The sequence below is a fragment of the Agelaius phoeniceus genome, chromosome 12 (assembly GCF_051311805.1).
Source record: "Agelaius phoeniceus isolate bAgePho1 chromosome 12, bAgePho1.hap1, whole genome shotgun sequence".
In the NCBI taxonomy this organism is placed as follows: Eukaryota; Metazoa; Chordata; class Aves; order Passeriformes; family Icteridae; genus Agelaius; species Agelaius phoeniceus.
Window position 1 is genome coordinate 14,096,213 of NC_135276.1, and position 16,895 is coordinate 14,113,107.

The 16,895-nt window shown below is 42.7% G+C and overlaps 1 protein-coding gene across 3 annotated transcripts in view; it reads left to right on the forward strand.

The window, feature by feature from the left end:
- Nucleotides 1–912: 912 nt before the first annotated feature.
- Nucleotides 913–16,895, forward strand: part of NUP93 (nucleoporin 93) — a 76,423-nt gene continuing 60,440 nt past the window's right edge. Inside the window, exons 1-3 of one of the 3 annotated variants that reach the window (XM_077184972.1) lie at nucleotides 913–994; nucleotides 6,256–6,469; nucleotides 7,220–7,337. In XM_077184972.1, coding sequence (XP_077041087.1) covers nucleotides 6,291–6,469; nucleotides 7,220–7,337 — 297 coding nt within the window. In that variant the 5' untranslated portion in view covers nucleotides 913–994; nucleotides 6,256–6,290. Of the gene's footprint in view, nucleotides 995–4,384; nucleotides 4,566–6,255; nucleotides 6,470–7,219; nucleotides 7,338–16,895 lie in introns of those variants that run through there. The other 2 variants (XM_054640713.2, XM_077184971.1) reach the window with 2 other exon arrangements.

The following is a 16,895-nucleotide window of genomic DNA, read 5'->3' on the forward strand; positions in this document are numbered from 1 at the left end:
CAACGTGTGCCAGTGTCTCACCACCCTCACAGTAAAGAATGTCTTCATCCTGCCGGGGACAAGTGCTCCCCTCAAACTGAAGTGACAGGCAGGAATGTACCTGACCCCCTGTACGCACTTGGCGATTAGGAGGAGCGGCTACAGCCGGTGCCAGCACTGCCTCTGGTCTGGGAACTGCTTTTCACAAGGGAAATTTTGGAAATAGAGACTGTATTAATGGGAAAATCTGTTCAGCTTTGAAGGTTTGATGGGTGATGTTTTGGAACAGTGGCAAGGTCCAGACATCATCTCTTACACAAGCAGGTGGTCACCTTGTCGGTCCATGAAATTCCCAGTTCCCAGATTTTGCCCAACAAATCCCGTGTCATTAGCAATATCTGTTTTAGGACCATCGTGTGTGTGCCCAAACGGGACCAAACACAGTGAATCCTTGTGGATACACCCTCAGGACACCATTGTAAAGGTGATGGTGTGAGTACCTGCCACACCATCAGTGTGAGTTTGTTTGTTGTGTATTTGGCCATAGGAGGCAAAAAGGGCATGAATTCATTATCCGCATTTTACTCCCACGGAATCAGCTCACAGACGGGGTTTGCCAGCAAGAGTCAGCGCTCACTACGAAGGGAGAGGAGGAACAGAGAGGAACAAGCCCGTGCACGTTATTTCTGTCTGTACATCTCTTATTTCGCTGATTTCGGCGCGAAGCAAGCGGGACGCAGCCTCGAACCCGTGGCCTCCGGAGGCAGCCGCCCGTCCTCCCCCCCGGCCCCCCCATTCACTCCACGCCCCCTCCGAGAGCCTCAATAAAGTTGTTCTCGCGAGGGGGCGGAACCGGCACGCTGCGGAGCGCGGCGGTTGGGCCAATAGGAGCACGGGAAGCCGGGACGCGCGGCCGCTCAGCCAATGGAAGCGCGGGAAAGGGCAAGCGGGCAGCCAATGGGGGCGCACGGCGCGGGCACGGCGGGCGCGGCGGGTGGCGCGGAGCGCAGGTGAGGTGAGGGCGCCGTGCGGGCGGGCCGGGGTTCGGTGTCCCGCCGCCTGTTTCCCCGCTTCTTTCCCGCCTCTGGTGCTCGCTGCCTGCTTCCCCCCGCATCTGGAGCTCCCGGCAGCTGTCCCCAGCCCATGGCTTCCTCTGTGGCCCGTGCAGGCCGCTGCGGCGGGAGGCTGGCTGGGAGCGCTCCGGGCCGCCTCGTGGGCCCTGCCGGGGCTCCCCGAAGCTGCTGCTGTCAATAACCCGCGCTGAGGCAGCGGGGCTGGTGAGGGAGCGCCAGGAGGGGCTGCTCCGCTCTGCCCAGCGGGTTTGTGTGCTGGTCGGCAGCGCCGAGCCCGGCTGTACAAGGGGAGTTAAGTGTTGAAGCGAAGTGCAGTGTTGGTGCTTCAGGAAGCAGAAGCTGGTTGTCTGGGAAGGTTTCCGGAGAACGGGTTTACTTATGTGTGTGGCTTGATGTCTGTTTCGAGTTCTGTGCTTGGAGCTTGTTCTTCCCCACCGTGGGTTTGCTGGTTGGTTCCTTGGAATTCCTAGAATGTTTAGGGGTTGGAAGGGACTTCAAAGCTTACCTAGTTCCACCCCTGCTACCGTGGGCAGGGATACCTTCTGCTAGACCAGGTTGCTCAAGGCATTATCCAACCTGGCATGATGAACAGTGGCAGGGATGGGACAGTCACAGCCTCCCAGGGCAACGTGTGCCAGAGCCTCACCACCCTCACAGTAAAGAATTCCTAAATTTCCCCTCTTTCGATGTTTATCTATTACTTCTTGTCCTATCACTACAGTTCCTGACAAAGAGTCCCTCTCTGGTTTTGCTGTAGGACCCCTTCAGATACTGGAAGAATTTATGAACAGTGAGTGGATGAGTTGGAATTAAAGTCTGGGTGCAAGGAAGGAGTGCTTCTCTTCTCCTGCAATCTGGTCATGCTGGTCTGGGGACAGTAGTTATGGCATGGAGAGCTAAGATGATAGTGAGACAGGAGCACCAGTTCCTGTGTGCTTTTTCATAAGGGCTATTTCACTTATGTTGTGTCTTTAAAAGTTTTCCTACTCCTTGGGAAAACTTACAAATAGAAAAAGCTTAAAAATGCTTGGAAGAATGTAAGTGATTCTGTCATCTAAATCCGTAAAGTTTCTGTGGTGCAGCTATGACAGGAAATTCAATGAGGAGGGAGAATATGAATTTTCATGTAAGGAACTTAAAATACTGAACCAAAAGCTCTATCTAATGAGGGTCAGTTTGCCACTCTGTGAAATTATTTCCTTGCTGAGTTGACTGCTTAAAATAAAGGCTAAGTGTTTGGAAAAGAGGGAACATGGTAATGTGGCAAAACTGCCAGCTGAGTCAGTTATTCAGAGCAGTGGGGACTTGAGACTGTTATGAGGAATTTATGGCAGATAAAAGTGTGCTAGTGTGTTTTGGTAGAAATCACTTCAAATGCCTACTCTTCAGGTCCACTTTAAATAATGAACAGTGTAGAGAAGTGTTGTGTGCCCTTTCTTGTCCTTTCTGACAGTGCAAGTGCAAGTAACCGAATGTTACTGCCTTTAAAACTTTGTAAAAAACTATTTTTGTTCAACATACCTTCTCTAAGGGCTCTTTGGGACCATAAGAAGATTGGACTTTTGCCTATCTGCCTACAAATGAGATGAAGAAGAAAATATGCAGGACTGGAAGCTTTTCTATAGGAGGCAGAGGAGCATTAATGGATCAGTGGTAGAAGAAACAAGAATATTGTTTCAAAGGTTGTTGTGTGATCTACTCAGGATTTTCCTGCATCTGCCTTTTGTTGCAGGCTGTTACCAGCTGGGGTACCAAATATAGCCTAAAGCTTTTAGGTATTTTTAAGGTGGCCTGTTGTGATTTCATCTGGGTTTAGTGTAGTTAGGGTGTGGAAGCTTTCTCTGTTAGGTTTGATAAACATTATTGTGTTTTAGGGACAAGGGGATGGTGTGCTGAAAATGTGCAGCAGATATTTGGGTTGTACAATTGTCCACCTGCTCTTTGATTATCATCTCTGTGTTTCTCACTCACTTTCCCTGTCTGTAACACAGAGATTACATTGTTGACTTGTTCTCTGAAATGTCTGGATGTCTGCTTTGCCATGTGGGAGCTGGGTATTATTGCTGCTGCTCAGACAGAATTCCCCAGGCCTGCAAAATGGACCTGGTACTTATTCATGTTTAGCTTAGTAGACAGAGGCTGCTCCACTCTCTATAGCAGCCCAGGCTTGGAGCCCGTCAAAAAAGCATTTTTTACTCAGATCTTGGCTGTAGGAAGCAGAGCATTCCTGGCTTGCTCTTACTACTTGTGTTCTTGTGTTTTCTTTCCACAAGAAGCTGATCTTGACTCATCAGACTGGGTCTCTTGAGCACTTTGAGGTGGGAGCCTCTTTGAGAAGCCAACACTGGATTTCTTCCTTTTTCTTCCCTGTTTTCAAGAATCTTTCTGTAACTTGTGGAATTCTTGCTTCATCAGCTACTCTGAATGTAGTGGGTGAGGCTTTCCTTCTCCTGTGACATCTTCTTCCTTTCTTTTTCCCAGAGCACTGGAAAAACTTAACTTTTTACTGTTTCTTTAAGTTAATTGGTTAGTTGACACAAACCCAATGTGTCAATGTGTGAAGTACAGCAGATACTTGCACATGCATTGGAGTATTTCAGCTTTGTGTACAAGACCTGTCATCTTTTCTGTTTTCTTTGTGGCTCAAATTTAGTCAGTGTGTACAATATACACGTGCTTATGTGTGGTTTTAAATGTTGGGGAAATTAAACTGGGGTTTAATGGAATCATTGTCTAATGCAGCAACTTCTATTGATAAGTCATCAAAGTTGTTTTACAGAAGAGCTTTTTCAGTCCTGGCTTTTAGCCCAAGGTCAGTCTGGTTTCACTGAAGTTAATATAATTTCTGAAGTATTTTCTTTCTCTTGGGTGTTGGTTGTTGCTCCTTCCCCAGCCAGACATGAAAATCTGCCATCACTGGTTGCTGTGGAAGCAGTTTCCATCTTTCACAGCAGCATGAAGAGTCAGACTGCAGACTCTTGAATGCAGTAAATTCTGCCAGGGTGGAGACAAAGTTTGTGCTGTTAGGAATAAATGAATATTCAGTCTAAATGTTTGAATTCTGTCACTTAGAAAAAGCTGTTTAGTGTTGACTCCCTGAGTTTTGAGATGTTGCTTCCAGTGCTTGGTTATAATCACAGGTACTTTAACTTGCTCCAAAATAACCAGTTTATTCCCTATTTGCTGAATTGGGTTCAGTCTCACAGAGTTGTTGCAATTGTCCTACACAGGCAAACTTATGTGACAGACCTTACATGGTATGGTATTAACAGGGTGTGTGCAGGTAAAAAAGTGCAGGTTTGGGTGCAGTTCTGTAGCACTGATTTTTTGTGCTTTTGGTTTCAGCAGTCTGAGAAGCTGGTGCTTCTTACACTCCCAGCTTTTTATCTTGGTAATGAAAAGAGGAAGTGGACCAGATTGGATCAAATCCAGCTGATGTCTGTGTTGTTCTCACAGTCACTGCTCCTGGAGGATCTCATCAGTCTTTGAACGTGCAGGAGTGTGGCTGTTCTGGTCAGTGTCTGCCAACAGAGGCTGTTCCTGGCAGGGGTGCATCTGAGTTATTGCAAGTAAACACTGGGAAGATGTTCTGTACTGCATTGCAGGGCATGGAACTGCTGATTTCCACCCTCCTCCTCCGTGTTCCACTCCATCTCCGTGGCACACTCATCTGTTCAAACAGATCCGGTCTCTGCTATCTCACCTGATTAACAAGTCATTGGAAATACAATCATTCCCTCCCCCAGCTTTCCTGAAGTGTGTGGGGAGTGCTTGTGAAATTCTCCATTCCTGGATGCTGCTGTTAGGGTTTGTCCTGGCACCCAGGCAGGAGGATTTCTCTCTCAAACTGCATATGTCTGAATGAATCATCATGCAGTGCTTTTAAATCATTTGTCCAGACAGAGGAAAGTGCTGCTACTGCTGCTGGTAGTAGGTAGTATTCTCACTTGGGAATGGTGGTGAGACAGAGAATGTAAGGAATGTTCAAATTCTACTGTAAAATTGCTTTGGTATGGTTGAGGAGTACAAAGAAATATTTGAATTGCAGGCTATTGTTGATTTGTGAAAAATCCCTGTTTTCTTCTTAGAGGGCTTCCTTGAACCAGACAGTCTTCACTGATTTTACTTTTGAATAAATGATAAACAGTTGGAGTTAATGCTTGACATCTGGTTTCTCTTATTTCATTCCAGGCTCTCTGGGTTTGGGTGCAAAAGATTTCTATCTCTGTGGCATCATTCAGCATCACAGATTTTTGTGATCTTCTGTGGCTTTACAGAGGTGCCTGATACATATTGCTTGTAGCTGGTTTAGCTGCAAACCATGATTTGGTGTGTGAAATTGAGGTTTTGGGTTTCATATTTTGTTAATGTGGACACCATTGCAGCTACATGTCTTTTCCCATAGTGATCCCAGGCACGTATGCTTTTGTCCTTTCTGTAAAAATAGCAGGCTTCATTCTGAATTTGGAACTGCATGATGCATTTAATGCATCTTCTGTTACAGCCCTTGCTTTGTGCTTTAACTTCTTTAATTATTCTGTCACTGAGTCAATGCAAGAAATTCTCACACAGGTAAAACTTCCTGCAGGCATTGAATTTAGACACAGCTCTTCTAAACTGGAAGAACATGAACTTATTTCTTTTGGCTGGGGGTTAATGACACATGGAGCAACACATTTTAACAGCCAGCTAGTTATGGCTGTCTGTGTGCATCTATAGCTCAACTGTTTTGCTGCTAATTTAACTTCATGTTTATGTGTGTTTTCAGCCCACATATATTCCAATGCTTGCACATGTATGCATCTTTCTTCATAATAGATAAGAATATAGAATCATAGAATGGGAAGGGAACCCATAAGGATCACGGAGTCAGTGCTCTGAGCAATCTATTCATGTGTGTATGCAAGTAGTTTATAACTAAATTAACACCAAATTCTTCACAGGGACTTCTCTGCTTTCACCCTCCTTTGTTTTAAGGCAAAATACGAACTGTGATATGGCATCTGCATGCCACCTCTGACAGGTCCACAGACTGTAGTCTTGCAAGGGAAAGCTCTCTGAGACCACTTGAAAAGATTTCCTTGATGTTTAATGCCTGAGGAGGATAGATGGTATATCCTGTTGGAGAGGACCTGCTCTGTCTGTGACCCCACAGGCACAGAAACTGTTTATAGCTGAGCAAGAATTCCCTTTTTCCCTGAAGGTTTCTGTGCGTCTCGAGCAGACCCTGCGGCCGAGATGGACACGGACGGCTTTGGGGAGCTGCTGCAGCAGGCAGAGCAGCTGGCAGCCGAAACAGAGGGGATCTCAGAGCTGCCACACGTGGAACGCAACCTGCAGGAGATCCAGCAGGCCGGGGAGCGGCTGCGCTCCCGCACCCTGACCCGCACCTCCCAGGAGACCGCCGACGTCAAGGCGTGAGTACAGGGGGAGTCCTGCTGGGAGAAACAGAATGTAAGAAAATAAAGATAGTGTAGAAAGTAATCTTACCCCTGAGGAGTTGCAGCTGGGCCAATTATCAAAGATTAGGGGCAGGTCACAGCTATAACCAATGAGGAGAAGATGCTATAAGAGTGGGTTGGCTGGGTGAGAGGGGAACTGGAGTTGATTGGCTGCCTTGTGAAGAAGAGAGAGTCAGTGCTCTGAGGAGCTGCCCACGAGAAACACCAAGAAGGCATGAAACTTTTGTGATAAGGAGACAACAGTATGGAACCCCTGCAGTAAGATGACAACAGAATGATTGCAAAGCTTGTGTTCCCTTTTTTTTCTTCCAACCTTTCTTCTGCTTCCAAAAAACAACAGGATAGTTGAAGGGTTTATCTGAGGAACTACTGTTCTTGATTTTGGATACTAAAGCCAAGAAGTGCAGTACCTTGTTCTGGCTGCTGCTGAAGATGTTTACCAACATGGTGTACATTTTTTTTCTGTTTGGAAGGACTTGGCAGCTGTGCAGCACTGCAGTGGAACAGCAGAAAGACTCCAGCAGGGCTGAGGTGTTTACATAGACACATAGGGCTGTTCAAAGTTTGGTTCTGTGCAGTTTTTGTGACACGTCTGGGAGCACTGTCTGTACCTGGCAAGCTGACCTAAATATTGGCAATGAGTCTGGGTTTAGAGTTTTGTCTGTTCAATACTAATTTCATCTCTGTACAATTTCTTCCTTACAGATCAGTTCTTCTTGGGTCTAGAGGACTTGATATATCCCACATTTCTCAGAGGCTTGAGAGTCTAAGTGCAGCCACTACATTTGAGCCTCTTGAACCTGTGAAGGACACTGACATCCAGGTAGGGAAATTTCTGACGTGAACTACACTGCCCTTGCTACTGCTGTTCCTGTGTTGTGGTGCAGGGCTGTTCTAAGGCTTCTGTGGAGATCATTTTGCTCTCTGTTTAATTCACTGGCTAGAGGAAATGTAGAGGGGAGATGCTGCTTTCAGTGCTGAAAGATGTTTGAGTTAGCCATGAGAAACAGCGTTAAATACCAAGAAGAATACCAAGAATAACAGAAGTATTTTAAGTTCGAAATTCTTGCTGAAGTCAAGAAGAACAAGGTGTGTACTCCCTTTGTGGACCTGTCTCTGTTGGCCTTGCAAGCCTAAATTGTGCAGGGATACTCTCTCATAGTTTTGAAACCTTTTTTATGTCTGATTGGAAAAACATGTGGAAACACTTTTGAGGCAATTTTCAGGTGTTGGAATAGGGGGCATTTGAGTCAACAATCAAAAGAGGTGGGTACAGCTTTTTTTTCTTTCACTGTGTCACAGATGTCATACCCTTGTCTTGGTGAATCACTGAATTTGCTGTGGTTCAAGTGCTTTACCAGATGATTTTATCTTGTAAACTTTCCTGTAAATTTTCTCTGGGTGTCTTAGAAATTATTGTGACCCATCTAGTTTTGCTTTCTGATCATTGCCTGCCCTTGTAGAATATCTTCATGATGCAACCTGCAATATTCATTTCTCAGTTAAGAGCTGGTAGTGGAATTGGTGTTGTGGGTTGCACTGAAGGTAACAGTCTGAATTACTGGTTAATCATTTTGAAGCTCATCTTTTCTCTCCTTTCTGGCAGATGGCTGACTTATGAGGGCTAGAAGAATTGTAAGCTCTTCTTTCCTTTTTTGCAGAAGTAGTATGCTAAACTGCTTAACTTCAGGAGGGGAAGTGAGGCAGGTGAAATTACCCTGAAATTACATTATTTTATCTAATGTATGTTTTAGTTTTGCATTTGGTGCCATCCGTTTTGGGTGCAGGGCCCTTAGTTGAATCTCATGCTAGTGTTAGGAGCCCTGTGGTCTCCTGTCTTCAGGCAGACTTATTTAACCCCAGTTTTCTAAGGCCTCTCTTTCACTAAGGATTAGTACTCTGGAGACTTTATCTGTTGCCTGATCATAGAGTGAGAGCTCTAAACCACTGCCATTGTTCACTTTCTGTCTTTCCTCATTTTATCCCTTTGCCCCAATTTCTGATGTTGTTGTCTTTCTAATTGGTGGTGTTAAACTTGGTACATGTCTTTCTTGACCTCATTCTGTCTAGATTTTTTTCAATAACTCTTGCCTCTTTTTTGTTTTTCCTTTTTGGGGTTTTTTTGGTTTTTTTTTTTTTTTACTACTGCTGTTAATTCTTTGATTTCTACATTTTTTCCTTTCTGTTGTAAGAAGAATTTTATTGTAGATTCTCAAGCCCAGAAGCAGTAGAGTGCTTGACTCTTTGGAGCTGAGATTGTGGCACATGAGAAAATGGATATGATTGCATAATAATCATATTTTATATTATTGCTGGTTACCTAACTAAAATATGAAGCTGATGTTCTTTCCTAATTATACCAAATCTCAAGACCTTATTTGAAATGGTGATTGTGGTATATTCTGGTAGTGATCTTAGTATGTTTTCTTCTCTCTAGTACCCTTTTTTTAGTTCCCCTTGTCAATATTTGAATGTATCCTCCTATTCAGGAAAAGCTCCAGATTTAACATAAAGCCAGTGATTAATTGCAAATCATTGTGTTTAGATGGCCAAATCAGCCAATGCAATTCAGTGCTTTCTTCAGGAAAACAGCTAAAAAGTACAAATGAGAAACAGGATTAAAATCAATCATTTAAATCAAAGTTCCATGTTTGCTGTGTTGAATCATGATTAACACTAGTGATTTAATCACTGACCACTTCAGCAACTCATCTCTGAGGCCCAATACTTCTGTGCTTTGAGTCTTACATTTTTTTTGCAGGCCATGTGCAGAAAACATTCATAGTCAATTAGCTAAAAGTGATTTGCAAGGGGAAGGATGGCAAGGGACTCCAGATCATCTTGGAGGCACATGAGCTGAGTGTCAGTTTTAAAAGTTTTGTCCTTGCTTGTTTTTGCAGTTAATAGGTGCGAGGATTTTATGTCTTGCAGAACATCATCCTCTACTCTGAGGATATTTGCAGTCACATCTCAAGCTGTCTGGCTGGGGTCTGTACCTGAAAGTTACTTGCTTAGAATATGGACAAGTCTCTGTACCTATCTGTAGGTTCTGGTATGCAGTCATCAACTCTTTTAGAATAGTTTTTATTAAGTTTTTGTTAGTTATGTAAGAGGGCCTTTGGGTTAGACATTGCTGATAGTCCTCCCATTACCTCTGTTAATCAAGAAGGTCTTAAAATTATTTGATGCTTTAGATGAAGATGTGCTACTAAAGTTTCTTTTTCTATGTTACTTTTTCTTATATCTCCTGATGATTGTTAGGATTTCTCTTCCTTGTTCCTAGATAGTTTCTTAAGTCTTCTTCAGATGTGTTGTGTTTGTTTTGGGACAGATGAAGCCATCCCTGTGCACTGTGTAGAATCCTTGCTCCAGCAGCTGTTCCCATTGTATGTGGCAGGCATTGTGCACAGTGATATAAGGGAGGGGTCTGCTTTATTTCTTTACAGGATTTACTGTTCCTCTGCTGTTATTCAGTGTTTACACAGGTGTACTGGTAAACTTTAATTCTGTGGATTGGGAAGGCCTGGTCTGTTCTGCATCAAGCCCTCAGCCTGTGCCTTCTGGCATTATCATTACTCTTTTTAACCAGCAAAAACTTCACATATTCATCATGAACTTGGTCCACACTTTATCATTATTGTTGTATGCTTAACTGTCCTTCCTCAGACCTGTCTTTTCCTGATGCTCAACACAGACTCACAACCCTGTGTAGTTTGCAGCAAGTTTCTTTAGCCTGAAATCCCATCTGAAACTTGTCATTTGTAGATTCTTTAACACTTCAATTATTCTTGTGTGCGTACTCCCCATATCTGTCCTAATCTTCAGTTTGAGCACATATCAATTCATAACTACTTTACATCATTTGCCAGAGTTTTTTTTTTTTGGGGTGAACACCTGAGACTGGAGGTCTGTGCCCTCCTCCCTGTGCAGAGCTGGTGGGGCTGCATTGGTCCAGCTCTGTGCGCCACTGCGCTGGAGAGGGTGCTGGATATGGGCACTTGTGCCTGAGGCACAGGCCTAATGCATAACCTTTGCTGACTGTTGCAGTTGTGTGAAAGCTACAAATATAATTATACCTTTACTGTATGAATTTTAGGGCTCTGCTGACTTTTAAATTCTAGCAAAGCTCTTACAGCATGAAAATACTCTTTAGACTTTCTGCCATGTGTTCCCATGTCACTCCTTTGCATCTAGAGATTTCTCTGGCAATTTGCTTGAGCTTTCCCTGCGTTCTTACCTAAAGCATTTATTTATTGTCTCTGTTCCTTCTTCCATTGCAGTCTGTTCTAGCAGCCTGTGGGAGGCCAGCACAGAGAGATATGCTAGAATCTAATCTCTCAAATGATGGCAATCAGCACTGCAGAAGGAGAATGCCAGGAAGTACCCTATTTCTTATGGAGAGAGTAAAACAGCAAGAAAAATCAGAGGGGAGCATTCTAGGGCATGAAGTCCCAGGATGCTGGTGCAAGACATTCAGAAAGTGCTAAGAGAATCTAGGAATTCACCTTAATAGAAGTCTCAGCTTGGGTTAACAAGCAGGAGGGACTTTCTGTACAGAGCCTCTTTAAATGGCACTCTATAGTGCTGACTAAAAAGTGCACCAAATTGCAGCTCAATTAATTATCTGAATTATTTATCAGTTGTAAAATGTAGATTGCTTGCACATAAAAGGGTTGTGAGTCCAGGAAATGTCTCCCACTAGAGCAGTAGGCCGGGAAGATTATGTAAAAGATTCTAGGCTTGCCATTAAATTATAAGAATTTGTATTTTTCCTCTCTCATTTCAAAGTTGGTTATTCAATTGCATGCAGAACAACAAGCACTTCTCGCAATAAATCCATTTTATAATAATTCTTATATCAGGAGTTTATAATGATCAAGATTTTTCTAAATTGTCAAAATGCCCTTTTTTGGCAAAATCTTTTCAAAACTGAATGCATTAGTCAAGTGCTTGTTGATCTCATATTTAGCATGTGTTTATGTGTTTGGTTCTTTTTGTTTGTTTCTTTTTGGCTTTTAAAAGTCCAAGGTAAGGCTGGATCATGCAAATCTGTATCCCAAAGGTGGGTTATGGGAATATAAGCATAACATTGCCATTCTGTTCAGAAAAGGTATTTCTTCACTCTTCCAAAGATGCAAACCATGATTTCCTCTTCTAATGAGCACTGTCATAGCAGATCCTCTCTCAGGTTGCAGTAATTCCAAAACTGTGGGGAGGCTGTGCTATTGTAAGGTGTGAGGTGGGACCTGGCCCCTGCACTGGTGCTGTTTGGTTTATGTATGGAGGTCAGAGGGAGATTCAGTGCTGCTCTTTCAAACTGATGTTTGGGGTACCAGGTGGGAGTGAGTTTCTAGATCAAAGCCTGATTTATTCCTGCTAAGATCATTTGACTGTTACAGTGTGTGCTATGCTTTACTATGGGCTTTTTATTTTGAACATGTCACTGGGCTTGATACTAGATTTGGACCCCTCTATGCTTGTTTTGAAAAATAAAAGCCCAGAGTTATGGTGGTAATTTGAAAAAATGGTTTTGCTCTCATTTTTCTGGCTCAGTCCAGCTCTTTGCAGATTTGTGAAATGAATGCTAGAAGGAGACACAAGCTCTCCTTGCATGCATTGCTTATCTGCTTAGAAAGTTTGAGGTGAAGGCCTGGCTCCATTACACTGAAGGAAAATTTTGTTGAATTATCTCATTTGTACAAGTTTCACCTTGGCCTTCTGACCTAGGCACAACTGAAATGAAAGGTTGCATACTAGGTTTGGTCTTCATTTCTGGGTGTGGATATTCAGAGTATTGACTGAGTAGCTCTCTGGAGGCCCAGATACAGAAATAAGAGCTTTTATCTAAATGAGGGCAGAGGGTTAGGCTGAAATCCTTCTGAGTGGCACGAGAGACAGGCTGAAATTAAGTATCTGGAGTATTTTGAAGCTTTTCAAAGTACTGTAAATAGGTTTTGTATCAAAGGTAGCCTTAACTTCTGCTTTAGTGTTGATAAGATCTGGGTCCCAGGATGCTCTCCCCAGCCCTGTGTTCTGTTTGTGTGTATGTATGGGTATGACTTGTAATTTAAAAATTCTTATTCTGACATCAGGTACTGCAAGGGTGCATTATTCAACAATTGAGCTCTTATTGCTATTTTGTGTTACCATTTGTGATGTACTTTGTGGTATCTGCTAGAATAATACCAAAGCCTGTGGTAATCTACTAGAGTGTAACTAAAATCAGAGTTTTATAAATGGAAATGCTGACACAACCTTAAAGGGCCAACCTCAAGTGCTGTTCACCATCCATTGTTTGCATTAGCTTAGCTTGAAAATGCATTTTTCCTTTTGCAGATTTTGTCCTTTCTCATTTGCCAGACATTGATTTCTCCCCCCGCCCTCAAGTCCTTCAGTTCTAATGGAGCTTGAAATTAAGGTGGCTTCATTTTTCTGTGCTTCCTTGTTCTCCCTAATCAATGATGCCAGCACAGCTGTGTGGGCCTTTTAACCATTGCAGAACCATGGTGGTGAATGCAAGAGGACAACCTTTGACCTTGGTTTTTTTAGGGTTGGTCATTAGCTGTTGGTTTCTTTGCATTGCTGCAGTCCAAATGAAAAATACTGTTTCTGGTCATAGTTGGGAATTCTTCAAAAACTGTAGAAATGTTTGGCTCCAAAAATGCCTCTCCTCAAAGGTTCTTAGAAGTAATTTTTTAGTCCTCCCTTCACTAGTGCATGCTGCTATCACACCCTGCTGTCTTCTTTGCCTAGGTTGTTTCACTGATTGCATTCAGGATTTTAGCCTTAATGTACACATTTAGGTGTGTAAATCAAGAATATAAATATCCTGGTGATTAAATGTGGCCAGAGGCAGTTTGCACACAATTGAAGAAAGCAGTGGTGGGGAATGAATGAGTATTTTGACTCGCAGCAAATGGAGCCAAGGGATGTGGACCTTGCAAATATAAATTCCAGAAACTTCCTCAGCTCATCTCTGCTGTGTTTGATGTCTCCTTCTTCTAAGACACGTGTAACAATTGTACATAAACTGCAGCCTGCCTGTGCTCTCTGCTGGCTGCCATGGCTTGGGAGCTCACAGGCCTGGCAAAGCAGCCAGGGACCAGTGGCCTGTCTGCCACCCCCCTGGCACTGACAGCCTCCCAGGGCCCTCTGAAGGACCAGCCTGGCCCAGAGCCTCCCAGGGCCTGTGCTGATTAAAGGATGCCCTGGGAAGTACAAAGCTGAGTGTAGGTTGCGATGTGATTAGGATTTAAGAGTTCAGGCTTCTCTATTTCATAGCCAGCATGGGGTTTTGGGGTCTGTTTTGGTTTTAAGTTAAAAGGAATAAAACCCAACGAAACAAAAAACACCCCCTTCTTTTGGCATTAGGTAGGTGAGTGTATAACACCCTAGGGAAAAAAAAAAAAAAAGGAGAAAAAAAAATTCCCAATGTTTTGGGCTCTTTTTTTGCTTGTCACTTTGTCCCTCATGTTTGTAATTTACATCTAAGCAGCAATTTTCTCTAGTTTCCATTACTGCTTTAGTGGCATGGTTTAGTGCAGTTTTAAATGACCCTGGCCTTATTAACCTTAAAAACAAATATGCATATCCCCCAAAAACCCAAACCATGGTGCCTTTATTAGAATAGTAGAATACTCAGGTGTTTCATTAGTTGGCCAAATTTCAGTCATTCAGTAAATATTCTGATAGTGAATTATTTTAAATTTTGTTTATTTGCTTGGTTGCATGCTAATTGGAGTAGTTATGTGGTGATCTTCCAATTCATCATGGTTCTGATTATGGATTCCTAACCTTAAGGGGTTGGGAGCAGGGAGAGAAGATACATGATCTGCCTTTCTCTTTCATTGTGGGTAAATAAGAGGGTAAGAAAGATATTTCAGCACTTTATGCTAATGCAAGGTCATGAGATGGAAAAATTGGGAACTGCTTCTAGTAGCTGTATTTATTGTTCTGCTGTGTCCTGGCACATTTCACATTTCCTGTCTGTTTAATCCAGATACGTTGTTTGCATCTCAAATCAGGATAACTGTAAACTTTTAATAAATGTTTTTGTAACAGATACTTCAAACATCTTTAAACATACCAGATTTTGAGTCATAATGCTTGAGTTCATTCCCCCTCCCCTGTTTTTTTTCTTTTGCCATGTAGCTCTGCCCTTGTTTGAAAATGGTTCCAATTTCTAATTGAATGTTAACTTGTATTCCTGTGAAGGAGCAAATACAGCATATAAAGACAGTTTGGACATCACATATCCAAAATGCAGCCTCTCCTGTGCTGAGGTGTAGACATCTCCACTTCTTTTTGTATCAGTGCTGGATCCTTTCATAGCTGGAACTCAGGAGCAAAGCTGGGTGTGAGGATCTGAGTCAGAATTTCCCCACCACCCTGCTTGTAGCAATGTTACTATTGCAAGAAGTACTTTAATGGCTTCCAGGATCTGTGTTGCATCTGACCAGGAGGATGTAATTTCTGGCAGTGTGCTGCCTCTTAGTGTCATGCTGTCCCATTAATTTAGTGCTCACTGAGGGCTTGTATTGGCTACTGACCTAGGCTGTGTGTGCTCAGCATGTGCAAATGAACTGTTGGAATTGGTGTTTTCCTGGTGCAGAAAAAATTTAGTAGAATGGTTTCATCTCTGCATTTATACAGATTGGTGAGAAGAAGCAATACTGAGATGCAACCTGGCAATTTGCCCCCTCCTATCATGTGATAGAGCACTTGCTTGGATTAAAGAAATGGTTTTATTTATTTATTTGAGGCTCAAATGTAGCTTTTACAAAGCATAACTCCTGTTTTGTTTTTGTAACTAAAATCGTTACAAATGATGCATAGACCTTATAGGAGAGGATTTGGAGTTTTCTAGTACCTTTATTATAGCTCTGAAATGAAAGATTTGCAGGGCTGTGCTGGAATTTCAAGGTGGAACTGATTCTACACAGAAGCAAACCTGGTTCATCTATGTTGCATTTAAGGAAAAAAAAAAGTTGTCAAAAATGAACAAGAAGGTAAAAAAGACTTCTAATATATGAACAGCATTTTGTATAGTAGCAGTGTAAGACCATAATTTGGAGGGGGAGTAATTATTTTTTACATATTTATTTTTAAAGCAATCCAGTTTTCTCAGTGGACCTTGGTGTGACCTTCTAGTGCCTCTGTGGAAATTGGAAATGGAAGCTCTTGGCTTTGGGAAGCCCTGCTCACAGCCATACAGAGGGGTTGTTGAGGGGACTTCTCACTCATGGCAGGAGCTTCCAGTCCCAGTGTTGCAGTGGGTCAGTGGAGTTAAGCCATAGGTGTGGGATTGAAAAATTAACATTTACCCCTTTAAATCAATATGGCTTTTTAACACTTCAGTTTCTTTCTCCTCTTTTTCAGAAGTGTCCCAAGTGCAGTAGGAAAAAAAGAATTTTGATCTTCAGCAAACTTGTCTGAAATGAGATGAGAGGGGCTTGGAGCTGATCTAGAAGTGAGATGAAGTTGTTAACTTTCTCCTGAGCTATTGTTTCTGTGGGGTTGTTTTCCTAGTCTTTATTACATGAGCACTGTCTTGACCATTTTTCTCAACTAATCCCTCATGGTGCTGTGAGCAAATCACTCTTCCACAGGGGAAATCTGTATTGTAGGCCAGACTCTCTTGCTCAACTCCTGTGGTCACAAACAGCATAAAACCCTGGACATTCTGTTTCCAGTGAGGTAGTTCATCAAATTTATTAGGAAAAGCAGCAGCAGCTGCTGCAGCTCTCAACTCCCTCCCCTCCTCTCAAGCTCCCCTCATTTACTCAGGCCTCTTGAAAGTGTTACAGGACTGATGAATTCCAGTGGGGTTTATTACTGAACCATTTGTGTAATTTGGCAGTCTGGGAAAGGCCACAGGTTGTGCATGCCCTCCTCTCCCCAGTCATAATTACTCAGTTTGACTCCACATCCAAAATCTTAATCCTAGGCATTATCAAGCTTTGGTTTAAAACAGTCACTAACTAAGAAGTGTGACAACTGTTTATCAGTGACTGGGCATCAAACTGTGCATGTACTTAAGCTTCCCCATACAAAACAACAGCCTGAAAATTTGGCAGTTTGTGGGAGAAATGTTTGGGTTGTGTGCAGGGATGTTTTTTAACTTTTCTTTTTGAGGTCAAAATGAAATTCTTATTCCTGCCAAGATCTGTTCCTGAAAGAAAGTTGCAGCCTTTTGAGGTAAAACTAAAGATACATGCATTTGTCGAGCTTATTTAGATTTTTGGCAAAACTTCCGTTCTCACTCTCCCCTGTTTTTTCCAATCCTTTATTTCTCATATTTCTTCCACTCTCTTTTTTTTTCTTTCTTACTCCAGTTGTGTTCATTCTCTTTGCTTTTCTGCTCTGAATTCATGTATTACCT